The 27,565-nt window shown below is 57.9% G+C and overlaps 2 protein-coding genes across 3 annotated transcripts; one reads left to right on the top strand and one right to left on the bottom strand.

Moving 5' to 3' along the window:
* The first annotated feature begins 12 nt into the window (after nucleotides 1–12).
* Lrp3 (LDL receptor related protein 3) lies at nucleotides 13–11,929 on the top strand. 2 transcript variants are annotated; one of them, XM_055594983.1, is made up of 8 exons: nucleotides 13–94; nucleotides 1,548–1,595; nucleotides 3,287–3,349; nucleotides 7,789–7,927; nucleotides 9,038–9,252; nucleotides 9,584–10,703; nucleotides 10,936–11,068; nucleotides 11,277–11,929. In XM_055594983.1, the coding sequence occupies exons 1-8, from the start codon at nucleotides 22–24 to the stop codon at nucleotides 11,862–11,864; spliced, it is 2,379 nt and encodes a 792-aa protein (XP_055450958.1). In that variant the 5' UTR covers nucleotides 13–21; the 3' UTR covers nucleotides 11,865–11,929. The 2 variants fall into 2 exon arrangements, with proteins under 2 accessions (XP_055450958.1, XP_055450959.1); XM_055594984.1 differs by lacking the exon at nucleotides 3,287–3,349.
* Nucleotides 11,930–13,108: 1,179 nt separating this feature from the next.
* Nucleotides 13,109–27,123, bottom strand: Slc7a10 (solute carrier family 7 member 10). The gene is made up of 11 exons (XM_055594985.1): nucleotides 26,868–27,123; nucleotides 18,596–18,800; nucleotides 16,486–16,637; nucleotides 16,176–16,301; nucleotides 15,953–16,106; nucleotides 15,183–15,306; nucleotides 14,990–15,093; nucleotides 14,602–14,698; nucleotides 14,237–14,386; nucleotides 13,517–13,694; nucleotides 13,109–13,253 (listed from the first exon to the last, which is right to left on the bottom strand). Exons 1-11 carry the CDS (start codon nucleotides 27,034–27,036, stop codon nucleotides 13,120–13,122), a joined length of 1,593 nt encoding a protein of 530 aa, XP_055450960.1. The 5' UTR covers nucleotides 27,037–27,123; the 3' UTR covers nucleotides 13,109–13,119.
* Between the last annotated feature and the right edge of the window lie 442 nt (nucleotides 27,124–27,565).

Here is a 27,565-nt window from a genome sequence, read left to right as displayed (position 1 = left end):
CCGCGCGCGGCCCGCCCCGGCATGGAGAAGCGCGCGGCCGCGGGGCCGGAGGGGGCGCCGGGCGCCAGGGCGCCGCTCGCAGTAGTCTGCCTGGGTGAGTGGGCCGCGCGCCGGGCCGGGCCGGGTAGGGCTTGGAGCCCGCACAGCGATGGCTCCCGGACCCAGGATGCAGAGCGCACGGCATCCTCGCGCTGCCGAGGCGGGCGAGACAGCAGCGCCCCAGGCCCAGACCTGGGGGACGAGAACGCTGGTTCCTGGGGGAGCCTGGGCTTTTCCTGTCGCTTTCAGCCGGGCCTGCCTGAGCTGTGCTCTGGCCTCTAGCGCTGTGGACAAAGGCCCGGACCGCTGCTCCCTGAAGACGGAACCGCTTCCTGCCTGGAGTCGGGGGCAGGCCTGGGAGCTAGCCAAAGATGGGGACTCAGCATGGGGGCTGGGGGAGGCAGATGTGAGAACTCATTTTCCCATTGTGTCTTGCCAGACCCAGACCGGCTACAGGCCGGTGGAGCCCTGACAGGGGTGGGAGTCTGTTCTGGGGAGGGCCAAGAGCCTGCCAGGACTGGAACCTGGCAGGTTAGAAGGCTCCTTCTGTGACGAGGAAAATTTCCTGTCCACTTTCCCAGGGCCAATTGCAGGAGAGGGGAAGGAAGGAGTTAAATCCTCAACCCACATGGCTCTTTATTTACCTTGATGAAGGAGGGAGGCCCTTGGAAGAGCTGGGGTCATTAGGGGACACCCTATGATGTCATTGTTGAGTGTTCAGGAACCGGATAGGCTCCCTGAAACCACTGAAATGACAAGTTGGGTGGGGGGAAGCCTTTTCATTTTAAATAGTAACTCTCATCTGGACCCCAAGGATAGAGAAGGGTGAGAATGTGTGTGTGTTGTGGGGTGGAAGCTACTCTGAGCTAATCAAAGTGGCCTATGCCTAGAACGCCTGTGGGTGGCCTGGGTCCTGGTTGTTGCCTTTCCCAGGTGGGCAGGGCAGAGGTGAGATCCTTCTTGTCTGGGCCTAGCAGAGCCTGGATGGTCTGGGGTTCGGATGAAGTTAGTGCCCCTGTTCTTCCTCAAATGGAGATTGACTGCTCTAACCAGGAGTGCCTCAGTCAGGGAGTGGGGACCCGGGTGTCCAGGAAGTTAGATTTGCCTCTCACTTGGCCTAGACTCTCGTGGCGGTGGCAGGAAAACTCTGCGTTTAGGTCAGTGGGGTACGAGGAGGGCGGTGGTAACGTCGCCCCTAAATGCCCATCGAGGCAGGAAGCCCTTTAGGGTGGTGGAGGCCACTCTCGAAACCACCTAATTCTGTGCCAGGGGTGTGGTTGTCACTCAGGGTGTCGCAGCGTTAGCTAGCATGTGGCTGGCTCTGGCTCTGGGTGCATGAGGGCAGCTCCTGAGACCCTCTGAGCTCCATCTGGGCCATGCCGAGGGAAATGAAGAGGACCTACCTCGACTTCAACTGTAGTGTCCTGTGGTTGTGGGGAGCCCAGACATGTGCCCCTGGATTCTAGGAGCTACTGTCCCCTGCTAACACCTCTTTGTGTCTTTCACAGTGAACCTCTTTCTCACTGGGAGGCTCAGCAGCGCGGTTCCTGCCTTAGGTGAGTAAGCCTGCCCCGGGTCGTTGACCTCTGAGGATGGCTATCAGGGCTCTGATTGAAAAAATCTTTACCTGTGCCTATTTACAGAGTCATGAAGTAGCTGTTGGCCTTGAGCAAATTCTAACTTACTGACAAATGACTTCTTTGGTAAAATGCCAGACTACCTCAAACTGGCCATTAGCGCCCATTGAAGCAATGACCCAGGATGGTCAGAGGGGGCTGGTGCTCTGTGGCTTGGTACTAGCCACAAACTAGCAAACTAGCAAAAGCCCTGTGCAGCTGATAGATTCTGCCTCTTGTGGGCCGTGGGGTTCCTTAGGGACACTGGATGCTCATATTATTAATGGTGCCACAGAGGCCAGTACCATTGAGAGAGGAAAAAATAACCAAAACGGACTTTTAAGACTGGTTTGGTATTACAGTCCTGTAATTCCAGCCATTCAGGAGACTGGGGGCAGAAAGGTTGACATTATGGCCTGCCTAGGCTACAGAGCGTGTTAAAGGAAAGCCTGGCTAACTTTGTGAGACTCTGTCTAAAATATTCTTTTTGAAGGACTGAGGATGTAGTTTAGTGGTAGAGCCCCTGCCTAGAATCCCCCAGTGAGGGGCTGGGGTGTGGCTCAGTGGTAGAGCCCCTGCCTAGAATCCCCCAGTGAGGGGCTGGGGTGTGGCTCACTAGTAGAGCCCCTGCCTAGAATCCCCCAGTGAGGGGCTGGGGTGTGGCTCACTAGTAGAGCCCCTGCCTAGAATCCCCCTGTGTCTGGGGCATGGCTCAGTGGTAAAGCATCTGCCTAAAATAACCCAGTGAGGGGCTGAGGTGTGGCTCATTGGTGGAGCACTGCCTAGCCTGGGTTCAAGCCTCCACAGATTGCTAGGTGACTCAGGATGAGGAGAAAGCAGAAGCAACAGCTTTCAGTGGGATTTCCAGCCGAAAGGCAAAGCAATCAGGCTACAGCTTTGACAGCTTAGAATGGCCAGTTTGAGTGAACGTGGAGGCTAATTCTAGAGCAGGCTCTGGCTGCCTGCTACCTAGCCCTCTGTTTCAGGGCAGAGAGGGTATTGGCTCGTGTGTGAGGGTCAGGACGATGGTGGATAAGAACTCAGCCCTGCATCTACTGCTCTGCGTGGGAAAGACTTGTTCCAGGGAAGCCAAAGTGCAGCCTAGAGGTTGACACACAGGGTGTGAGAAAGCAGTGAGGAGCCCTGTGTTGGCCTTTTGCCTGTCAGTGTTGGCTGGCCATCTGATGGCCGTCTTTGAGCTCTGGTGTGGTATCCGGAGAGGGAGGAGTAGCCACAGATACTCATTCTTGGCTGTGGAGGGGCTGCCACTGTTTGGAGAACGAACAGGTTAGTTGTGAGGTAGCCTGCGCTATGTGAACCTCACCAAGTGAACCTCACCATGTCTTGCTCATATCTGGCTGTCTTCAGCAAACCCTGAAATGGTGTTTTAGTGCCGGGTGTGGTGTTGCATGCCTGTGATCCTAGTACTGGGGAGGCCGAGGCAGGAGGATTGCAAGTCCTGGGGCAGCCTGGGCTACATAGGGAGACCCTGTCTCAAAAGTAAGCCAATGGTATCAAGGTCTAAGTAATTGGCAAAAACACATTGTGGCGAGGTGCCTCGGGGTGTGTGTAAAGATGTGTGACCCCAAGCCTGGGGACTTGGAACTTGTTTGTTGTCTCTTGTGCCACAGGCAAAGCAGGAGCTACATGGGGTTTCAGGTTTCAGCCTGCCACTCATCCCCCCGAGACTCAAGGTGGGTAGATCTGTCTGGTGGTGATTACAAGGTGTGGGGAGGGCAGGCAGAGGCACGGTGGAGACATTCACAGAGGCCCAGCGTCTCCCCACCTGTCTAGACGACTTGGCTTCTGCCCTCTGTAATCTTCTTGGTACCCCAGCTCTGTATTTTTCTGCAGCTGGGCCTCGTCTGCTGAGCCAGGCTGGCCCAGGACTCTACCTTAGTCAGCACTGACCAGCCTAGCCCAGCCTCATGTCCTGACCCAGAGGACAGCCCAGTTCTGCATCCTGATTCCAGGAAAGCACTGGCTGGGTCGGGCGTCTGTAGCCAGGCTACGGTGGGAGAGGAGGTTGATGATCTTGCAGGCGTGAACCCGAGACCAATCCTGCCCTGCTGTTGCTGCTGGGCGGGCACTGCAGATGTGTCCCCCAGGTTTACAGAAGCGGTGTCTGGGAGAGAAGGGCCCTCCTGATGAGCTTCCTTAGCTGTCAAGACCTGTGGCCCAGCAGACTCTCGTTACTCATGTCCAGGGTGGCTGTTCACCCAGTAGTGGTTGTGCATGGTGCTGTCGATGTTGGGAGCTGAATGCACAGGGTGGTGACAGGTTGTAGGGTGGGTCCTAGTGTCCCTGGGATACAGCTCTGATCCCTCTGGCATCGCCGGCCAGCTTCTCCCCGGCCTAGCCCGCGCCTCCCAGAACGGGCCTCATGTCTGCATTTCTAGATACTTTCTCCTTTGTTCCTGCTGTCTCCTGGCCCTCTCCCAGCCCATGCCAGGTCCATTTCAAAGCATCTCAGCCTACCCCTTGCTCCTTCCGGTACTCCCTGGGTCAAAAGGCCTACCCCCTGAGTCCTTCCCCCCGACCCCTGCCCCTGCCTTCCTCTGTGATCCTAGGGTAAAGTTCACACTGTCTTCTACTCAGGTACTTGGCCAAGTGTCTGGGCATGAGGGGAGCCTGGCTCCTTGTTGTCAGGTTACCTCTGGAAATCAGATCTGCCAGCTCTGCTTCATCAAGCCTTGTCCCTGTCCTCCCGGGAGGATTTGACAATGCTTTGGATCCACCACTGATGACACCATCTATAGACCTGCCATTTGTCCCTTTCCTGCTTAGCCACTGAGAACTCAGACAATCTGTAAGAGCAAAGGCTGGTCTCCACGTAGAAAGCCCAGAGGACCCTCCTTGACCCCTGAACCCCGTTGGGGCTCTCTCCTATACCAGCATCCCCCAAACACAGTACTTCTGTCCATGCTCTGGACATCAGCCTTTACCATCAACCCTGTCTGATCCTCACTTCCAACGTGACATTCCTCTAGACTCCACTACCCCACCCGTTTGTCCCATCACATGACTGTCCGCCTTGCGACTGTCACTTTCCTGATTTTTCTAACTGTAGCCAGCAACATAGACTGGCTCTGTTTCACAGACAGATAAGATGTGTCCTTATACCATATGGCCATGGAGGAGACACTTAGGTCTGGGCCTAGGGTGGTGCCCTAGGGTGGAGATGAAGCTGCTGTCAGAGAGAGCCGGAGTTTCAGGGTGTATTGGCCAAGCTAGACAACATCTCTGAACTTGTTGCCAAGGGGTATCTAGGCAAGAGCCCTTCCTGGAGCTCCCTGTGCAGACCCATTCTCCCGCTTGCTGTAGAATCATGGGTCCAGTACTCGTGACTCCCCACCCCCACCCCAGAGAAGAGGAGACAGGTAACAGTGATACTCCCTGGGGCTTATAGGGTAGAGGTTTTGTGAAAAGACTGGCATGGGCTGGCGGTGGTCCAGTCATCTAGACAGACAGGCCACCTAAACCCTGAATAAATGGCCAGATGTGGCTACAGGCACAAGCGTCTGGCTGAGACAGGGAGGGAGCAAGATGTTGACTTAGAACCTTGACCGATTCTATGTAGGAGGAAGAGAGCCGAGACACCCCTCCCCCCATCTCACTGGCTCTGTCCACCCAGGAGCCACACGCCCTGCACCTCAGGAGGGAGAAATTCTCCAGGTCACTTCAGGTGAACAGTTAGGGCTCTGCAAGATCCCCTAGTTAGCGGCTTCAGCTGCCGGCGGGAGTCAGGTCCAGGCTGGGGTGCCATGCGTGATCTCTTGAGTCCCTGCTCTGCTAGCTTTGCCTCCTGTTACCTTGGCGAAACACCTGAGGTTGGGGAGGCTGCGTCCTAGGACCACATGTGGGCATCAGGAGCAGAGGACCAGCTTGTACCTCTGCGCTAGAACTATGGATGCTATAGAAGGATGAAACTGAGGGCGGCCACTGCTACGTTAGGGCAAAGGTGGCTTTTCCTTCCCTCCCTTTCTTTCCCCTTCCTCTTTTTTGTTCTCCATCTTCCCATCTTCCCACCCCCCAACTCTCTCTTTCCTTTATGAAATCTCTCTTTCTTTCTTTTCTTCCTCAGGGTCACATGTAGCTCATGCTGACCTAGAACTCACTATATAGCCCAGGCTGGCCTCAAAGTCAGGATCCTCCTGCCCCAGCGTCTTGGGTGCTAGTATTATAGGTGTGTGCCGCCACACCTTGTTCAAAGATGGATTTCACACTCAGCTCTTTGATGCCCTTGTGAGTAGACTGCATAGCTGAGACCGCCACGGTCACGGATGAGAGGGTGACCACACCCCTCGGGATGCTCAGAAGGTAGTAGACTGACCATCAGTAGCTCATGCTGGGCATCCGCCGTGTGTTAGGCGCCACGCTGGCCCCTGGGTGTCAGGCCAGAGCGTCCCAGCCTGCTCTCCTGTGAGGACTTGCCACTAAACAGTTTCTGGACCAAGAGGGAAGACACTGTTGTGACAGAGGCCGAGGAGGGCCGAAGGATAGGATCTCCGCTGGGGCATGAGCTGGTGTAGGCTTCCCTATGAAGGGACCCCACAGAGCCGAAGCTGAAAAAGTGGGCTAGGAGGGTGGGGAACAGTTCTCCCTTCCACGGGAGGGGTCTTGGGCAGGAGGGAAGGATACAGGAGATGGGAGGCCGTTTGGTAGACAGCCGACATGAGGTCGGGATGCAGAGGGTTAGAGCGGGGTCGTCCTGCAGCAGCTGCCCAGACTGAGGCCACAGCGGGGGAGATTGCAGCTTCAGAGGCGGGCAGATGAGGAGGCAGACCTGGGGGAAAGGGCCACTATTTGCTTCCTAAGCCTTGCTTTTCCATCGGTAGAAGTGGGCCTAGTCTTTGTGACCGGTTGGATAAGAGAAACTTGTGAGAGTCGTGTAAGGGTGCGCCACGTGGACCGGGCAGCGGGGCAGATGTGGTGTCTCCCATGCCAATGACTGCTTCATCTCCATCCCCGATGTGACACGCAGCTGGCACTCTAAGAACGCTTGTGAGCTCAGGTCTTGCAGCGCGGGGCTGAACCCACCAAGGGCCAGATGACTCTGCCGCTTGCTGGCTGTGTGTCTGGGAAATCACTTAACCTCCCCAGCCTCTGTTTGGACAGGGCATCTACCTCCAGTAGCTTTTCACATGCATTTAGATTAAAACCCCATATTTTAAATTAAAAAAAAAATTTTTTTACCTATGTGTGTAGATGGGGGAGGGGTTCACGTGTGCAGGAAGCCAAAAGAGGGCACCTGAGTTACAAGTAGCTGTGAGCTTCCCACTGTGGGGGCTGGGAGCCAGACCCTGGTCCTCTGCAAGAGCAGCAAGTGCTCATAAACACCGAGCCATCTCTCCAGCCTCCAAACCGCAATTTCACACAAGCTGTACTGAGACCCGGACTCCACTTGCCCCCTGTGAGATCCCCAGGGAAAATTTTCAGTCCTGCTTATTCAGGCCTGTTGCTTTTGCTTGGTGCATGACAGATGTCCAGTAAATATGTACCAGGTGACAAAGCCCCTCTTTCCTGGGGCTGTTATTTTAAAATATTTATTTATTTATATGTGTACATGGGTGCCCTTGAGTGTATGTTTGTGTACCATATGGATTCAGGAGCCCAGGGAGGTCAGAAGAAAAAGTCACTGGAGCCCCTGGAAGCTGGAGTTACAGACAGTTGTCAGCAGCCATGTGGGTGCTGGGAATTGAACCTGGGTCCTCTGCAAGAGCAGCGAGTGCTCTTAACTGCATACCCCAGCTCCCCTGGGGCTCTAGTGAGGTGACCTGTGTAGACCTACGTGCTGAAGGCCTCCGTGCAAGACATCCACTAAGCCGAGGTCTTAAGCCCTCACATCTGCATGTGCCAGATACCAAGGGAAGTTAAAAATGTCTTGCTCTACTGCAATGGGGGTAGGGCAGGGGCTGAGCACACAGGATCAAGGCCTCGGTACACTGCAGGGATGGGGCTCCACCCCCTCAAGTCCTGAACTCCCACCCACACACAGCTTCCCTGAGGGCTTGAACTGTAGACCGCCAGGCTTGGCGGAAATGCGCCCAAGCCATGAGCAGGGGGCCACCCCCACAAAGGCTGCCTCCTCCCCAGAGGCGGGTGGACATTTCTCAGCCTTCTCTCCCAACAGCCGCCTGCAGCGGGAAGCTGGAACAGCACACCGAACGGCGAGGGGTCATCTACAGCCCAGCCTGGCCCCTCAACTACCCGCCAGGCACTAACTGCAGCTGGTACATTCAGGGTGACCGTGGTGACATGATCACCATCAGGTAAGGTGGGGGGTGGCTCTCTGGGACGGCACACGTGAATATGCTGAGGAGGCATGAGGGCACGCGCATGGGTGTGGACAGGGTGTGGACAGGGTGTGATGCGTACAAGCCCAGGCCTTAGCAGGCACGGAGGGGGCGTGTGTGTGACAGGTATGTATGTGTCTAGGTGTGTGGGCATATTTAGGAACAGGCATCTGAGAGACCTATGAGGCCATGCGTGAGCTGTAAGCACGCATGTGCATAATGACCATTTCATTGCCCACTTCCTGGGTGTTCTCAGCTGGGTCTCTTCCCGTATTGACTCTTTCCTTTTCAGTCCTCAGCCTTGGGAGCCGGTGTGTGTGTGTGTGGGGAGGTCTGGCTGTGTGAGGTGGCAGCCGTGTCTGCCCTCTGCCCTGCAGGAGAGTGGCTTAAGGTGACATGGAGCCCCCACGTCAGGGTTTCTGCAGGGACCTCAGGCGAAGGCAGAGGGAAACAGGGATGAGGTGCTAGAGGGCGTCACTGAAGAGCTAGAAATCCTGGCCTGGTGGCCACGGGGACATTTGGCTAGAGGCTCGTTTTCTGTTATGTCTGCCATACTTCTAAACGCTAGAATCCAGAAGGCTGCCCCAGCCTCCGGGTCTAATCACTCCGTGGATGAGGACAGGAACGGGATGGGCAGAGCCCGTTCTGGCTTCTGGCTTGTTTCGCTCAGCTCTGGTGCCAATGTCTCACTTGTGGACCCGCGGCTGCGGCATCAAGTAACCTCCTGGGCAGAGCCCCTCCTTTAGGGCACGGTCCAGGGAGTCTGTGCTGCCCAGCTGACTCAGGGCGAGAGGCATCTGAGCCCTTGGTCACCACCCTTTAGGGGGAAGTGTCAGAAGGCTGCTGGGTCTCTGCACTCTGTTTTGAGTTGGGGATGCCAGCCAGGGAGGGAACGGATGCGGCTTTAGATGCCATGATCCCTCGTGGAGCTGCCTTTGGACTCTGGGATTGGGGCAGAGCCGGGCTATTTGGGAGATAAAAGGAGGGCTGCTGGGTGGGCCAGGTCTAGCTGGCTGCCTCTGCCATGAGCGCCAGCCTGACCGCTGTTGGGCAGGCCTGGGCCATGAGGACCCTCTCTGCCCACAGCTTTCGAAACTTCGATGTGGAGGAGTCTCACCAATGCTCCCTCGACTGGCTGCTGCTGGGCCCAGCAGCTCCACCCCGCCAGGAGGCCTTCCGCCTCTGCGGTTCAGCCATCCCACCCGCCTTCATCTCTGCCCGTGACCACGTCTGGATCTTCTTCCACTCAGACGCCTCCAGCTCCGGCCAGGCCCAGGGCTTCCGCCTCTCCTACATCCGAGGTGATGCCACCCAGCTCTTCCACTGGCCCGGGGTTTCTTCAAGGGCTCCCCTAACGAGCCCTGCTAATCCTAGGTTGGGGTTGGGGCTGATGTCTGGAGGTGCCTGAGAGTCTCCTTAGGTAACTGATCCCACTTCGCTGGAAGACCCTACCCTCACCCCAAGCTCACCTCACAAACTGAACCTAGCCTTCTACCCATAAGCCTCTGCCCCATCGGTGGCCCCGCCTCTTTGTACGGAGGCCCAGATGGGATTGAACCCATCTGCCTGCTCTCAGTCAGCCTCAGGCCCGGTGCTGGAAGGGGCCTAATCATGCCACCTCTTTGCCTCCAGGGAAGCTGGGCCAGGCCTCCTGCCAGACAGATGAGTTCCGCTGTGACAACGGCAAGTGCCTGCCTGGGCCTTGGCAGTGCAACACGGTGGACGAGTGTGGGGACGGCTCGGACGAGGGCAACTGCTCGGCACCCGCGTCGGAGCCCCCGGGCAGCCTGTGCCCCGGGGGCACCTTCCCGTGCAGTGGGGCTCGCTCCACGCGCTGCCTGCCGGTAGAGCGGCGCTGCGACGGCACCCAGGACTGCGGCGACGGCTCTGACGAGGCCGGCTGCCCCGACCTAGCGTGCGGCCGGCGGCTGGGCAGCTTCTACGGTTCCTTTGCCTCCCCGGACCTGTTTGGCGCTGCCCGGGGGCCTTCGGACCTTCACTGCACGTGGCTGGTGGACACGCAGGACCCTCGGCGCGTGCTGCTGCAGCTGGAGCTGCGGCTGGGCTACGATGACTACGTCCAGGTGTACGAGGGCCTGGGCGAGCGCGGCGACCGCCTGCTGCAGACGCTCTCCTACCGCAGCAACCACCGGCCTGTGAGCCTCGAGGCAGCCCAGGGCCGACTCACCGTGGCCTACCACGCTCGCGCCCGCAGTGCCGGGCACGGCTTCAACGCCACGTACCAGGTGAAGGGCTACTGCCTCCCGTGGGAGCAGCCCTGCGGGGGGAGCGGCGGCGAGGGAGACGATGGCGGCGCCGGGGAGCAGGGCTGCTTCTCCGAGCCGCAGCGCTGCGACGGCTGGTGGCACTGTGCCAGCGGCCGGGATGAGCAGGGCTGCCCAGCCTGCCCTCCGGATCAGTATCCCTGTGAGGGTGGCAGCGGCCTGTGCTACGCGGCCGCCGATCGCTGCAACAACCAGAAGAGCTGCCCCGACGGCGCCGACGAGAAGAACTGCTTTTCCTGCCAACCCGGCACCTTCCACTGCGGTACCAACCTCTGCATCTTCGAGACGTGGCGCTGTGACGGGCAGGAGGACTGCCAAGATGGCAGCGACGAGCATGGCTGTCTGGCTGCCGTGCCCCGCAAGGTCATCACCGCCGCCCTCATTGGCAGCCTGGTATGCGGATTGCTGCTTGTCATTGCCCTAGGCTGCGCCTTCAAACTCTACTCCCTGCGCACGCAGGAGTACAGGTGGGCACCGCATGGTGGCCTGGAGCCCCCCCCCCCCGGCCCCCCGTTCCTCTGTTTCCCTGGAGAAAAATCTCACGACGGTCCAAGCTCTGGGTGTGGGTCATCCCGACCCAGGGCCTGTTTCTGGTGTGTGCATGCCGGGGTCTGGATGTTAGGGTGGGCTCCCGAAATCCCGCTGTGGTGGCCGGGGGGGGGGGGCCCTATCATTCTTCCCTTCTGCCCTCGCTTTCAGGGCCTTTGAGACCCAAATGACGCGTTTAGAGGCGGAGTTCGTGCGGCGGGAGGCTCCTCCATCCTATGGCCAGCTCATCGCGCAGGGCCTCATCCCTCCCGTTGAGGACTTCCCTGTCTACAGCGCATCCCAGGTGAGACGCCATGAGTACAAGTATGAGGTCCCACAAGGCCCAGGGTTCTTTCCTACGGGGTCTCACAGAGTCCCCAAGACCTTGGGGCCAAGCTAAGGGCTAAAGGGTGCTTGGAGGGAGCACGATTAATGTCTGGCCTGGAAGGGGGTGTGCCGACGGCTGCTCCTGAACGGCCTGGCCCCCGCCTTAGCTGCCGCCCCACCCTCAGGCCTCAGTGCTGCAGAACCTCCGCACCGCCATGCGGCGACAGATGCGAAGGCACGCCTCCCGCAGGGGTCCATCTCGGCGCCGCCTCGGCCGCCTCTGGAACCGGCTCTTCCACAGGCCGCGGGCGCCTCGAGGCCAGATCCCGCTGCTGACCGCTGCCCGTACCTCGCAGACCGTGCTGGGTGATGGGCTCCTTCAGGCAGCCCCGGGGGTTCTCCCAGACCCCCCGGGACCCCATACAGACGCAGGCAGCCCCAGGGAAGCTGGAGCGGGGCCTCCTAGTGCCCCCGGCCATGCACCGGAAGTGGGACCTTCAGTGCCAGCCCCACCCTTGAACCTGCGAGACCCAGAGTACAGACCAGAGGGCAAGGAGAGAAAGGCCTGTGAGGACCCTCTAGAAGACAGCCCGGCCCCTGTGGACACACCTCCAGAGCCCTGCTTGGCCCAAGACCCCTACCCCCAGACTCCCACTGCCAGCGGCACCCAAGATCCCCAATTGCCAGAGCCACTGAGGGTCTGCAGGAGCCCCCCACCAACGTGCTCCCCGGTATTGGAGGCTAGCGATGACGAGGCCCTGCTGGTCTGCTGACCACCGGACACTCTGGTGACTGCCACAGCCCCGCTTTGTAACCAGGGAATACACGGTCATTTCTACCCTGCCTCCGCAGTCTTTCTTACAGAGACCCACCCGGCAGCCCCGGTGGAGGGCCTGGGCACAGCCAGTGAGTGGGCTACCTCTGGGGTCCTGTGGCTTTGACGGGCGTTGCTGGCAGGGGCTCCAGGGGGTTGGCCTGGGAAAGAGGGTGTGGTGTTGAGACCACCCTTGAGGTCAGCAGAAGCACAGCGGTCCTTGGAGTCTCACGTCAAATTGCTCCCCGTCACTCCAACCTGGGGGTTCATTTCCGAAGGGCGGGACAGCCAGAGCCAGGCTTTCTGGAATGTTTCCTGTGGCTTCTCAGTTCATTCACCCCCGCAGCGGCACCAGCTGCACATCCCAGAACTGTGCCAGGAGCTGTAGTTGAGGCCTGAAAAGGCCGCGGGGGGTGTTGGACCTCATTCATGGTGAGTGTTTCCTCTACATCTCCTCACAGGGGCCCTGGGGAAGATGGGCTAGTGGCTTCCGTCCCATCTTCATGGGCAGCATGGGCTTGGCTAGGCTGGGGCCCTTTGCCTGCTGGCTGCTGGGTCAGTCCCAAGCATCACGATAAGGCTGGAAATATGAGAAGAGAGGCCATTCTCTGCTTTCTCAGGAGACAGAAGCCAGGGTAGTGACTGACGGGGGTATCATCCTTCCTGTCCTGCCTCAGAGCCTCAGTTTCCCCACCTGAAGCCAGGGCTGTGCTGTCAGAAGTGATAGCGTCCACTCTGTGATTTATGGGAAGGACAGTCCCAGCTGGAGACTTCTGGGTTCTTCTGGGTGGCTGAGTTGAAGGTGGCGTGGAGGGGCAAGGGTGGAGCATCACTGTCTCCTATGGGCCTCATGGAGCCAGCCTCAGGTTCAAGCAGCAACTCCCACCAGGGCTGACAGCCTCCTCCTCAGCGCCTTCCCAGCTAGCAGCCCATATCCCGCACTGAGGCACGGCCCCATAGACACCCCTTGCACACAGCAACAACCAGCCCTGTTTATTTACAGGCTTTTCCGGAGACGCTAGCAGAGCATTGCTAAGGCGGGAAGTCTGACCCCGGTGGCCAGTCCCTTATAATAGGCCTCTAAGGGTCGGATCTCTCGCTCTCTTTTTTTTTTTTTTCCAGAAAAAAAAATTTTTGAAAACAAAACAAAACACAAAATCCTCCTCAATAAACAACATGTAAACAGAATCCGCTGTTTCAGTCTCTACAAGGTCTCACTGTGTCTTCAAGGGCTTGTCCGTGATGGGCAATGGGGAGGGCTGGCCCATGGGGCCATTTTCCTCCTCCTCCAGGGAGCCCTGGGGGTAAACCACGAAGCACAGCTCCTGGCCCCAGCGTGTCATGGACTCTAAGAACAGACAAAGAAGACAGACAGATAGAACATGGAGGTTCGCTCCTTTGAGACAGGATGACCCTAACCCTGGACACCTCCTTTGGGCAGGGAGTTGCTCCCTTCAGAGATGAATCCTGGCCACATCTGAATGTATCAGGGAGCTTTGAGGGAATCCTATGTCATCAGCTAGACTGGTAGAAGGCCCTTGCTCTGGGGTGACGCCCTGAGAGATGCCCACACCTGCCCCCAAAGAGGCATGGTGGCAAGAGCCGGCTCACCCGTGAGTCTGTGCACACACTTTGGCTTGCTTCTCCAGAATACTCCCAGGAAGAAGATGGGGACCCCAGTCAGGATAATGATGACGCCCACCCCACAGACCATGGGCTCCGAGATGAAGCTGAAGACCAGTAGGAATGCCCAGAACACCAAGTACACAACAGGAATGAGGAGGTTCACCTAACGGAGAAAGGATGAACGAGAGCACCAAGGGGCGATGGCAGCACCCTAGTCCTCCCGCCACCCTGGGGATCAGAGACACTTCCTCCGTCTCTTGGGAACTGGGGGCTGCATTGGTCCCTCTGGTGTCAACCCAGGACACTGGGGAGCAATTCCTGGGTTGACCAGTTGGCCGAACTGCTGAGGCGATTTCCGCATGCTGTTTACACTTGGCTCCAGCTCAACTCTTTTTCAGTGTTTCATGTTTCAGGCAATCTTCAGGATTTATATGCAGATGTGGGTGCTTTTCTGTCACCCTTTCATGTGGGATCCTGAGGATACCAGGCTCTGTCATTGGCAGCCCATGTGACCTCAGTCTCATTGTCCCTCTCTGTGGACTGGGAACGTTAAAAGCACTTGGTTCCTGGGGTTCTGAGGAGAGTGTATGTCAGTGCGTGGAAAGCCCTGCACTCTTCAAATGCTGTGGTCACTGTCATCGTCACCCACACCTGCCTCTAGTGCTCAACTTGGACGAAGGTAGCCCTGATTCTTTCCAGTCTCACCTTGATGGGCCTGTGGAGTGCCGGCCGCCTCCAGCGCAGCACAAGCAGGCCCAGGATAGTGACTCCATAGCAGAGGTAGTTGATGAAGGACACGTAGTTGATGAGTGTGTATGTGTCACCCACGAGCATGATGACCACTGTGGCCCCGCACTGGGAGAGGACCAAGGGCTGACAGCTGGCCTCCCACCTGCTTCCGGCCATCGAGGCAGGCTGCCCTGGGCCCTTCCCACTCAGGTCAGGAGGTCAGGCAACTCCCACTTTCCCCACCCTCCCTAGCTCAGCTACCATAGGCAGGAATGGGTTTCTGCCATTATCCCCCAAACCGCCATTGCGAGGTGTCCCTGGCTGTGTGCACCCCAACTTACACAGACGAGGAGGGCAGGGATTGGGGTGCAGCGTCTGACATGGATCATGGCCAGCAAGCTGGGCAAGTGTCCCTCTCGGGCTCCAGAGAAGCACAGCCTGCGCACAGGGAAGGAGATGGATAAGGGCCAGAGCCCGGCCTTGGAGCTTCTCTGCTGCATGTCAGAACCCAGCTCTCACATTGACCACCGCCCTCCAGGCCCTACCAGCTCTCCTCATGCAGTGTGCCTCCTGGGTTTCTGTACTTCAAAACTGGGGTCAGACATTTTTACTGGAGAGTTCGGTGTCTCGGCTATCCCTCCCCGTAGTCCCTAGCATAGGCTGTACACAGCAAGGCACCTGCCTTGTCTCACCTATACCATCCTCTCCCCTTTTCCCCAGTCCAGTCACCTGGATGAGGTGAACAGGTAGCCGTTGATCCCTCCGAAAGTAGACAGCGCCACGGAGACGGGCATGACCCACGAAAAGTAGCCCAGCAGCTTCTGGCCAAAGGTCTGCATGGGCACAGAAGAGAGAGCAGGTATGGGGCCGGGGAGGGGGTGGAGGCAGGGGCTGCAGAGAGAGAGCTGAGGTCCCCACTCACCACAGCCACTGCGTTGGAGGACAGCAGCTCCTGGGGGGACATGGCAGTGAAGTAGGCGACATTGGTGAATGTGTACACAAAGGTAACCAGTGGGATGGAAATGAAGATGGCGCGAGGTAGATTTCTGGGGACAGAGATTGGAGCATCAGTGTCAGTTCCTGGTGACACAATGGTGGGGGATCCTTGGAGTTCCATCTGCATCCGCCCAGGGGGTGGGCAGGGACATACTGCCTTTTCCCCAAGCCCCCGTCTGAGCACAAGCTAACAGAAGGAGGGGCAGATGAGGGCCGAGGCCCCTGGGATGAGGGCAGGGCCTAATTAATGTCCGGACAGAAAGAAAAACTTGCATACAGCCAGAGTCAGCCTAGAAAATCTCCCAAACGCTTTCAGAGCTCAGCCCTCAGGTCTGAGGTCTCCCTGGAGATTCTCCACCCGCCCCTGCACCTCCGCTGCCATTGTCCCTCTCAAGGTCCTTGGCTGAGCATCCGATGGTGTATCGTGGGCATTACCCTTCAGAACCGTGTTGTGTGCATATGGATAATTTTGGACCAAATGCAGATCACTAAACACAGCAGAACAATGCCATTCAAGTCTTTCCAAGGCCCCATGAGGGGCCCGGCTGCAGCTGCGGAGAGGGAAGAACACAGCTTCAGGGATCTCCTTTGAGGCCTGTCGTCACGACAGCAAGCGTGGTCAGTGGATGAGCAGCGTGAGCGTTGGGTAACAGCAGACCTGTGAGGGCAGGTGTTTCCACCAGGTGCTTCACTCACTTGCGAGGGTCGACCAGCTCCTCGGTGACGTAGTTGAGGAAGTTCCAGCCACTGAAGGCAAAAGAACCTTGGAGGAAAGCCAGGGCTAGGTGGCCCACAGACGGTGTCATCCAGAAGGCGAAGGCATTGGTGGGCCTCAGCTCTTCAAAATGCCCTGGGGAGTGCAGGCGTAGGGGTTAGCACAGTCTCCCCAGTGCCTCCAGTGCTCCCACCCTGGCTCTACCTTGGAAGATCTGGACAAAGCCGACACCAATGATGAGCGCCAGCGCCAGCAGCTTCCCGCCAGTGAAGATATCCTGGATGCGTGTGGCCCAGCGGACGCTGGAGCTGTTCACCCACGTCAGGAGCACTGGAGAGGACAGGGGTGTGGGCACCTGAGGCAGAGCCCCTCAAGGTGGCCCACGGCAGTTGGGTGGGGGGACAGACCCAGAACCCTGGGTCTCAAGGGTAATGTGACAGGTGGTGTTGGCTGGGAGCTCCCACTCCACTTTCCTCATGGGGTGGGGAGGGGACAGAGACTCAGGGACACTCACTCAGGCAGGCCATGGAGAGTACTCTAGAGGCTGAGGCTGGGGGGATACAGTTGGGAAAGACGGGCTGGAGCACGTAGTTGGAGAAGGTCATGGAGATGACAGCCAAGCTGGTGGGGTACATGATGAGGACAGCGCTCCAGAGCAGCAGGAATCTGCGGACAAGCGAGGGCCAGCATGGTACAGGCTTGCCCCTTGCCTGGCCCGGATGGGAGCGTCTGGGATGGATGAGAACCAGCTCCCTGTGGGCTGGTGAGCTGCCAGAGGCTGGGGAGGTGGGTATTGGAGCCATTGGAAACTGACCCCATGTTGTTCCCTGAGCCCAGGCAGGCAAATCCCAGCCTTCAAGCTTGAGCATCATCCAGGGCTCTCAGCAATTCATGGTTTAAGTTGGTTGGTCCTGAGCAATGTTCCTGCCTTGATTTTGGAAGAGGAGTGATGTATGTCCCTTGTACCAGAACCTCCCCTCCACAGTATCTCCTGGGGGGACTGGCACTAGGGCTTAGGTATGTGCTATGGGACTGTTTTCGTCCAGAGCGGTGGTCCTGCCTGCATCTTGGGGATGCTGTTAGTTCCTGGCCCACCGCTGAGGGTGAAGCGTCCCTTGGCACATGCCTTGATGCCTTGGCACATGTCTTGCCCTGGCACATGCCTTGGCACATGTCTTGATCCTCACCTTAGATCCATGGCCGTGTCCCCTACCCACCCTTTTGCATAGCCCAATCCCCTGGCTTCTCACGCATTATAGAACGACAGCCCATCCCTCTGCTCACCCTTGCATTCCGACTGCCTGTGAAGTGCAGTCCAGGACCCTCTCACCTTCTCCCTGAGTAGTAGTTCCTGGACCACAGGAACAGGCTTCTCTGTGGGTCCCAGACCTGACTGAGCACCTCCCTCCACATGCCACGGGCCCCCACAAAAATACAAATCTCCCCTTCCCTATCACTGAGACCATCATCTATCTATAGAGCCTTTAGAATGTGGCGGTGGATGTCACTGCTGCAGCCACCTGACCCTCAGGACGCATGGGCTGCCATGTCCTCCTGGGCTAGGTTAGAATCTTTAGAATCTCCATGGAGCTTGTCTGTACAACTACAGCGACTTCAATCTCCCATCTCCTCCCACTCTGCTATGGATCTACCACAACCCCGAAGCACGCATACAATCAGAGCCTGACAAAGACGCTCTCCGCGCTAATTAAAACATAACAGAACAAAACCATGTCTTTCTTGCAAGGCTGTGTAAATGGGGTTTCCCTACACGATGTGCACGGGCCTTGCTGCGTAACTGCTGGCTTTTGCCACACCCTCAAAGCAAGGGTCTTTTAGGTTGAATCCTGTTTGAGGGATTGCTCTTCTCTGCTCTGTAAAAAACTTGAGCTTGGGGACAATTGTGTGCGCGCGTGCATGTGTGTGTGTGTGCACCCCAGCACAAAGCCAGTGAATTACCTGGGAGGGTTCCTTGGCCCCCCTCCTGCCTCCTCCTGCAGCAGACAGCTTTGCTAAAGCAAAGACCCTCCTTACCTGAGTGTTAGCATCATCTAGTGGCTTCAGAGAGTAGAAGCGTCCCTTCCATAGACACTGAACTGAGTGCACTGAGGTGGGCAGGCCTGTGAGCCCAGAAAGGAGGGGCGTGCAGGAGGATGGGGAGTTTAAGGCCAGCTTGGGTTACATAGTGAGACCCTCCCAGAATACCAAGCCAAGTAAAAGAAAGTAAAATAAAGCAAAAGGAGACTCAGAGAGAGCAAGGGTCTAACTCAGTGGTTCTCAACCTGTCTTGACCCCCTTAGGGGTCAAATGACCCTTTCACAGGGGTCTCAGATCAGACATTTGCGTTACAACAGTAGCAAAATTACAGTTGTCAGGTGACAACAAAAGAATGTACAGTTGGAGGTCACCACAATGTGAGGAGCTATATTAAAGAGTCAGAGCGTTAGAAAGGTTGAGAACCGCTGGTCTGACACCAGCCTAGTGGAGTGGACACTGATGCTCCCCACGCTCTCTGCGGGAGGCCGCCAGACACCCCCCCCCCCCCCCGTTTCCCCCCCCCCCCCCCCCCCCCCCGCTCCACAGCAGAGAGGGCAGCCCCGGCCCTGCCAGGGCTTCACACTCACCCAGCCAGGCCTCCGAAGATCTCAGTGACGTACGCGTAGTCCCCACCAGACTTGGGGATGGCGACGCCCAGCTCTGCATAGCAGAGAGAGCCCAGAGCTGTCACGCCCCCGCCCAAGACCCAGACGAAGAGGGCCAAGCCCACGGAGCCTGAGTGTTCCAGGACGCCCTTGGGTGAGATGAAGATGCCTGAGCCAATGATGTTCCCTGTGGAGAGAGATGGCCTGGATGAGGCCGGGCCCCTTCAGTAGCTCAGGCTTCCCGAGGTAGAAGGAAAGCAGGCGGGTAATGAGCCTGGAGTCTCTCAGATTTGGCAGAGCCCATTCCCCAGGGTCACCGTGGGCTTTTTCAGTCTCTGGCATGGGGAGTGGCACTTGCCCAGCTAGACAGGCCCACTGCCAGAACTGGTTCCTGAGTTCTTCCATCCCCTGGTTCCCACTCCTGGTGAGTGAGGTGTCTGGACAGCCGTTTGAACAGTGGCGAAGGACAGGCACTGTGGTGTAATCCTCACAGGCTGGGCTCAGGCCCTTGCCTCCAGCCATCTGTTCCCCTCCCACCTGCTGGCCAGAGCTGGCCTCCCACAGCAAGACCCTGACCTGCCTGCGTCTGAGTGCCTGCCCTTCTCCTATTGGCCAAACTCGTGGGGCATCTTGAAGAGCAGTGACCTACCCAAGGCGCCAAGAGCAGCCTTGTTCTTACTTGATTTCTTCATATTGTTTCTTCCTTTCCTCTGGGGACTTAGAATCCAGGCCCCTACCCACCTAAAGACCTTACTTCCTCATGCTGTTAACACGTTTAGGTATTAGGGAGAGAAAAGGGTACTAATGGCTGTCAGCAGCCATCATGGTAGGGTTAGAACAGGCCGTGACAGACATTCCTGTCCCTCCTGGGCTTTGAACACAGGCTGCTGACCCTCTGCCGCCATTTACACAATGTGAAACCCTAGCTGGGGCGTACAGCTTTGGGGCTTGCCCTCTGCCCTTTCCAGACTGGTCTGTAAAATGGCCTATCATAAAGACTGAGAGAGGCAGGCTTGAGCCCTCATCCGGCTCACAAGGTGGTGTCTTTACCGGGAACCTCCACCTGCAGGTAGTGAGGACGCCTGCCTTTGCTCAGCTGTGTCCTACAGGCTGAATCCCGAAACACCCAGACATGCCCCACCTTGCCCCCTCTGCTGAGGTGTATGAAGTCAAACAAACGCTGAGAATCTCACTTACTCCAGGGTGTGCTCTGCAGAAGCACAGCAGGGACCAGAGCCCCTTCCCAGACGCCCAGAGCGTACAGCTGTATTCTCCACTCAATGGATGAGCGGCTGAGGCCTTTCCTTGGGTGCCAGGCAGCCCTTCCAGAACTCCGGCAGTCTCCCCTTGCGTGACCCTTGGGAGCCTGCCCTCCTCCACTCCTCCACAGACACCCACACCAGTGACAGACAGAACCTTCTGTCTCCACCTTCTGTGCCCAAGCCTAGAGGCCGTCATCTCTTGGTTTATCCAGCACCTGCAGAAAGCACTAGCACAGGGCATGGCTCTGAGCCTTTCCAATGAGCCATTCTACAGACGGGTCTAGAAAGGTGAGTGGGCAAGCCCAAAGGCTCTATGCCCCAGTTCCACATTCTGTAACTGGCATCAGAGAGTCAGCAAGTCTGTGTCCTAACCCGTGGATGTACTCACAGGAAAGAATTCTAGAGTCACTGGCCATGTGTTGAGCCAGCAGCTCAGCTTCTTCCTAGTAGGATAGTGTGTGTGTGTGCGTGTGTGTGTGTGTGTGTGTGTGTGTGTGTGTGTGTGTGTGTCTCCTTACTTCACCTGTCAGGTCCACAGGCAGGGCTGGCAGAGAACACAGCTATGGTTGCCAATCTGCATTCGCTCCAGGTCCACCCTGCTATCCCTCATCCCCGCCCCTGGCCGACACAGATTTCCAGTCTGGACAGCTACGGCGCCCTACTTGGTGTTCTGGTCACATCCCAGGGGCCCCAAATACATCCAGATAAGGAGGGAATAATTCCTGTGTCCCGGCACCCAGAGGTAAGCTGCGTCCCCGGTCTGCTTTCTGGGGACAGGGACGGGGAAGTTGGAGAGGAGCTGCCTTCCATATCTCAGGGGCCCAAGGCCTGGGTGGGCTGTTGGGTTTGTAAAGGGCCTTTGAGTTTGCTCCATCCAGCAGCGGTTCTCAGGACCTGGCGGAACAGGATTTGCCAAAAGCCAGTGAGGTTTGAAGCCAGCGGGGGTTGGGTGGCCTTGGAAGGAGCTGGATATGTTGGAGCTGGGGGCATCCAAGGCTCCAAGGCACCCCCCCCCTCCCGTGGAGACCCCATTGCCCTACACAGCTCAGCCTGGTGATACCTCCTGTGGGCAGCCCTTGGGGAAGCCCAGCCTCACACAGGGTCTTTGGAGTCACAGGGGGATCATTAGCTCTGAGCCAAGTGGCCGAGACTCCAGGGCTGGCCTGGGAGTGGGTAGAGGTGCACAATTGTTCTGGACACGTGGCTCCGGGCTGCCACCCAGAACTTAACTTCTCTCATGTGGCCCAGAGGACCTCGTGTGCCGGCCAGTGTCTCTGAGGTCCTGTGGGGGCATCAGAGAGCTCTGCCGGGGCAAACCTTCAGCACCTGCTCCAGGTTCCTGCTTGCAAGTGGCAGAGCGACCATCACACTGCTGGGTGCTCTGGGTGGCATGTGGGTGGGAGGAAGGCAGGGGCGGTGAGGGTGGTGGGCTCTCATGAGCAACAGAGGATGGCCGGGGGGGGGGGGAAGTGCTAAGGGCGGGGCTGAGGAGGGTGCTTCTATGTGCTTGAATGGTTACAATTATGGATGTGAGGAGGATCCCTAGAGGTGCTGTTCTAGATCATTCTCTCAGCTAGTGGCAGGTTAAGAGCTCTCTATTCTTGGACCCCACACTCAAGCCCAATAGATCTGTCTTTTGGAAAGGACCTACAGTGGGCAAACCAGCCCTTGCAGAGTTCTTCACTGGAGAAGGAGGAGGAAGAAGGGGATGAGGAGGAAGAGGAGGAAGGAGTGGAAGAGGAGGAGATAGAGGAGAAGTAGGAGGACGAAAAGGAAGGGAAGGAGGAAGAGGAGGGAGAAGAGAAGGGAGAAGATGAGGAGGAAGAGAGAGAAGAGGAGAAAGAGGTGGAGGAATAGGAGGCAGAAGAGAAAGAGGAGTAACAGGAGGAGGAGAAAGAGGAAGAGGAAAAAGAGGAAGAGAGAGAGGAAGAGAATGAGGAGAAAGAGAAGGAGGAAGAATCCTTGACCCATCAGGACCAAGCTATGAAAATGTGGGATGGAGATATTAAAGAGTGCTTGGGTGGGCATCTGACTGCCAGCCAGAGAGGCAGGTCCTGAGGCCTCCCCATCCCTGTCTCCTCAGTGGGACCGCTGTTTTCTGGTCCTTGTTGGTCCTCCCAGGCAGGCAGGTGGGCCCCTTGAGTCTCCTCCCACCCCTCTTCCTTGTGCTTTCTCTGGGTGGTTTTATCACATTAAGATGTTTGGCCTGATGAGGCTTACTTGCCTCCAGGAGGAGTGAAGAAAGGGCCATTGTTCCCTGGGGCTGCTGCACGGTGCTTGCTGACCTATTTCTGGAAGGCAGTGGCAGAACGTGGAGGTCACAGGGGTAGACTCTAGAGGTCAAATCTGCAGAATGAGCCACTCACTTGCCCGTGGCGTGAGAAGGTGCTCGTGGGTGCTTGTGTGGGCGTACACACAGTCTGACTGAGGAGGGACAGGGAGGCCAGGGCATTGGCAACATCCGGATTCATAGAAACACACGCAGGAGTATATCTCCAGCAAGGGCTCTCTTCTGGGACTGTTTCTCCACCTGCTGGTGGGACCCACATGGCTAGAGGGCAGCAGAGAGCTGGTTTGATCTGACATTGCCAGAGAGGAGACACACTGTTTAGGATATTGATCCTGGTCAGGCTCCCTGTCCCCTGCTGTTTCGAGCAGCCCAAATCACTGGACTTTCTGAAGCAACCCCACCCCCAGGCAGCTTCCCAGATCACCCATAGAATCTGATTCCTGCCTCATCCGCAGAGCCTGAGAGGGTGGCTGTAAAGAGATTCCTTAATAATACCTACACATTGGCATGCTTTTTGTTTTGTTTCTCTTTGTTTTGGTTTTTCAAGGCAGCATTTCCCTGTGTAGCCCTGGCTGTCCTGGAACTCACTTTGTAAACCAGGCTGCCCTCGAATTCAGGGATCAGCCTGTCCCTGCTTCCCAGGTGCTGGGATTAAAGACGCGCACCACCACGCCTGGCTGACATTGGCATGCTTTGACCCTCGGTGGAACATTGGTCCCCAAGGGAAGCCTTATGGCTCTCACTGCCTTCGTAAGCCCAGTCAATCCCCGTGTCCCAGCTTTTTCTCTGGAGGTCTAATTCCCAGAGGGACCACAACACCCTGGGGTGAGCACTCAGACCTGGGTGAAGCCTGCCTCCCTCCTCCAGGCCTTTCTAGTAAGTGTGTGTCCAGTGCTTCCCTGGCGTGATGGTGGCCCCGCTGAGGTCTTGGTAGAATACCAAGGAGGTAAGTGGGGACATCCGGGATGTGTCCTGTGTTGCCAACCGGCCAGCGTGCACCTCTCGCCTAACCCACTTTCCTCCGGAGAGTCAATGAGCAGAAATGCGGAGACTGCCCCATCTGGCCTGCCCGGGCCAGTCTCACCAAGCTCAGCGAGCTTGCCTGTGCCCAGTCTCCAGGCCCGGATTTGTTGTGGTCACTAAGAGACTCTACACTACTCAATCTGACCTGCAAACCCCAGCCCGCATCTTCCTCCATTAACTGGTGTTACTTGGCAGGCTGCAGGCTGTCCATTTAGCATCCTAGCCAGACTCCTAAGATTGGGTTCTGCTGGGTTATTTGTTTGTTTTACTTTGCTTGTTTGAGCAAAATCTCAATATGTAGCCCAGGCTGGGCTTGAACTCATGATCCTCTCTAGCGCAGAGATGACGAGTGTGATCTCCATGCCCTGTCTCTTGGAATCCTTTGCAGCTCCTTCCTCTTAAGCCTGACTTTTAACTACTGGGTGCCTAGGGCTCAGTCCTGGGCCCTTGGCCCTGTTATTTCTATAATTGCTCCCTTGGAGACCTCATCCTGCCCCCCCACCCCGCAGTATTTCCCAAATTTGTAACGGGAGCAGGGACCTTCCCCCTGAACTCAGCCTAGACCACAAACTTCCCTCTATTGGGTCTCCTTTCAAATTCCCATCCCTTCTGTGGCTCTGTTCCTTCCTGAAGTTGTCCTGACCAATCAGAGACAAACCGCCCTACCTCAGGCCACCACCTGTGTCACCCGGGACCCTCCCCCCTTGCCCCCACTTCCAGTCTATCCCAAGTGCATCCAGAACTGAGTCTTCCCTCTGCCCTCCACCGCTGCCCCATCTGGAACCACCACCGCCTCTGTCCAAATGGCTTCCTGCCAGGCCTCCACTCTGTAGCCTTTATCCCCGTGGGCCTCTCCTCCGTAGTGAGCTAAGTTCCATCCCATCTTTCCTCAGGTCAGACCTCTTCCATAGCTCCCACCTCCTAATGGGGGGTGGGGGGAGGGCAAAGTCTTTACGGTGGCTCACAACCCACCACCGAGCCCTTCCGGTCTCCACCCTGCCCCGGCACCTCCTGCCATCCTCCCGGCCCCAGTTTTCCGGTCGCCATTCTTTTCATGGCCGTGGCTGCACGCCTGGCCATTTCTTGTTTGCCTCAGCAGAGGGGACGGCCTGCCTTGTCTCCTGTTGGATGTCCGGCACACCTGGCACCGCCGACTGCGCGTGAGTGAGTAGCTCAATCTTGCGGCTGGAGTTGCCTGACTTCCATCGCTGTCCTACAGACATCTGGGCCCAGGGCAGGCTGCAGCCTCAGGGCCTCAGTTTCTTTATCTGTGTAATGGGTACAAAAGCTGCCCTCCCACAGGGTGGGCATGAGAATCAAAGGAGGTAAGGTTGAGAGCACACTGTCTGCAGGCGGCGAGCTCAGAGTCTGGATGTCTGAGGCACCGCTGTCCTACGCAGCCCCACCCCAGCCAGCTGTTTCCTCCCTGCCTCATCCCTTCTCGGTTTGCTTGCTCTTTCGGCTTCGAGCATTGTCCTGCAGTTAAGGGGAGTCTCACTGTTCTCTCCAGCCAACCCTCCATACTTCCCGAAAGCCTCACTCCTCCGCCTGGGATGAGGCAGGTGGCATATTGAGAAATGAATGACGCATCATTTGGGAGGATCCACTGGGCGTTTTGGAAATGGCCAACGAGTAACGGGCAACCCATAAAAATGGGTCACCCACAGACAAGGATGGGACGCTCTCCAGGTGTGTCCTGCTAAAATCTGACACTGGAGACTTGTGATTTTGACCAAGCTCCCGGGTTAAGAATGGAGAGGAACCCAGGACCGGAAGTTGCGCTGTGGGAGAAGTGGCCCCAGGCCCTTGCATGGAGGGAGATGGACACTTGGGGCCTCGGGAGGGGAGAGCAGTGCAGATCTGGCCTCCTCCCAAGTCACCTGGTTGAGGACAATCCTCCCCTGTCTGGTTTCTCTCCTGCCTGGCCCGGTGTCTTGGCCCGTGTCTTGAGCACCATAAGCCTGCACCCAGTACCCTGGGCTGGGGAGAACTTGAGTTCTGTTCCCGAGTCTACCATCTTTGTTGGCAGAGTTGACCTTCCACCCTCCTCAGCCCTCAGCTTCTGGAGGCCAAGGGGGAGCAGTGAAGCAAGAAGAGGCTGAAAGGTGAAGGGAGCCAGCGGGCCAGAGCCAGGCTCCAGGGCACAGTGCCTCCAAAGCCTGGACTGCAGAAGGGGCAAGATGGCACTCTTCTCTCCCCTACACTACCACCCTCCGCCTCTTGAGGGCTGGAACCCTGGCGGCTTCTGACTCACTTGAGGCAGATAAGGCAGAAACAGGACAGTGTGTAGTACATGGATCCCAGGCTTTCTCTGTCTGTCTGTCTGTCTGTCCCTCTGAACCTCTCTGGCCCCAGACACGGCCAGCCCCTTGACCGGTTATACCGCCAGTGACATGTAGGCTCCCCTTCTTGGGGGGACCGGGCACAGCCCCTGAAAAGGGCATTGGCTGGAGGCAAAGCTCTAACCAGCACCCCAGCCAAGCCCCCAGATTCAGCCTTTCCTGCTATAAGAGAGCCAGGCCGGGGTTCCTGGGTGGCATCAGGACCAGCTCCTGGAAGATAACCGTTCTAGAAGGAAGAGGGCAAGACAGTGGAAGCGTCTGGAGCTTGGGTTCAGGGGCGCCTCTGGCTGTGAGTGCGGGGGGCATGCAGAGACACAACATCTCTGGAACTGGACTTTCTCACGAGGGGCACATACAGGAGGAGGTGAAGACCCCTGCTCTGCCCCTCTGAGCCCTCAAGCCTTTCTCCGTCTCCAGGTCCAAGGGCAGAAGAACAGTGATTGGGCTGCAGCTCCCACTGGGTGGGGAAGAGGGCAATCAGGACCCCAATTATTGATCTCCGAGACACCCCCCCCCAACTCTTGGGAACAGGGGAACAGAAAAGCCCCTGCCCTGAGAGGGTTAGTCCAGTCCTTCAGGAATCAAGGGGCAGAGCGAGGTGGGGAGGCGCTCCCATCACTGTCCTTGTTCCTGAATGTTCTACCTACGCAGAAAACCCCATCCGTCTGAAGGGAGAGCAAGAGGGCCAGGCCTGGAGAGCGCCCACTCAGATGCCACCAAGCCACGAGGGTGCCCCCTCAGCTCCCTGGACCCAGCAGGCGCTCTCCTGGAGGCTTATTCTGCTCACAGCTGTGCCATCTAGCTACTCCGCTGTCTCACCTTGGAGTCTGTGGCCATGTCTGCCAGGAGGGACAGCCCAGAGCCCATTTCCCCTTGGTTTAGGCTCTCCCCTGCCATTTACCCACAGTCCTCCCTGCTTTCCAAGAACAGACGTCCTCAGTGCCCTGGCGCTTGAACCCGGCACCCAGTGGGGATGCCCTGCTACCCAGACCTTGCCCACTGCAGGCAGGCCTGGAAAGTATTGGTTTCCTAGGTGGGCACAGGGATGAATCGCCCTGACAAAGCCCGGTAGAGAAGGCAAGGCCAGCGGAGGGCTGCAGCAGGAGGAGCACACACAACCCCCCCCCCCAACACACACCCTCCAGGAGCAATTTTTCAGAGAAGTTGGGGAAGTGGCGACAAGAGGCTCCGCGCCCGCCGTGCCAGGAGTTCTGAGTGGGGGCAAGTGCATTCTCCCGCAGCAGCAGGTGCTCGAAGGTCTCATGCCCTTGGCCCCCGGGAGGAAGGACCATCAAAGGGGTCCCCCGAGACTTCCACCCTGTGTGCGCCTCACTCACCGATGATGATGGTGCAAGCGCTCACCAGCCCGATCTCTTTCTTGAGCGCCACCCGCTCGGGGGCGCCCGGGCCAGGGCCAGGTCCCGGGGAAGGCGAGGGCGCAGGGCCGGGGTTCCCGCGCCCTCCGGGCTGCTGTATGTGGCCTGTCATGTCACTGTCCCGCCTCATCCCAGCTCCCTGCGCTACCCGGTCTGTCCGGCCCGCCGCCAGTCCTCCGTCGGTCGGTCAGTCTGTCGGTGCGCTGGCGGCCCTCGCAGTCCGGGACAGCGCCCACAGGCGGGCGCATGCGCTGGCACCCGGCCAGGGCCCCCGGGGGGCCCCCGAGCGGCTGGATCCAGGGAGGGACGGAAGGAGGGCCGGCCGGGAGCCCCCTCCCCCACCGCCCTTAAAGGGAACTGCCCCTTCCCCCCCCCCCCCCCAGCCCTAGTCTGGGGAGGTAGGAGAGGACCGGGATCAGCCTTAGGAAGGACTTCCTAGTCGAGTGAACCAAGGAAGAGGCTACACCCCATCTTGGCTAAGGTGGGGGCGCAGGGCTCAGAGATCAGGCTGTCCCTGCCTTCAAGCAGTCTGGGCAAGGCGCGCTGGGCTGGGCCTCGCCGCAGGCCACGGCAGGTATTTTTTAAAAAATCTCTCACGCCCCGTTCGCGAAGGGGTGGGCACGGCACAGGTGAAAACCAAGGCCCCCCCGGGGGGGGGG

Source organism: Psammomys obesus, unplaced genomic scaffold, assembly GCF_907164565.1.
Source record: "Psammomys obesus unplaced genomic scaffold, mPsaObe1.curated_primary_1811, whole genome shotgun sequence".
In the NCBI taxonomy this organism is placed as follows: Eukaryota; Metazoa; Chordata; class Mammalia; order Rodentia; family Muridae; genus Psammomys; species Psammomys obesus.
This window is presented reverse-complemented; position numbering and strand designations above follow the sequence as displayed.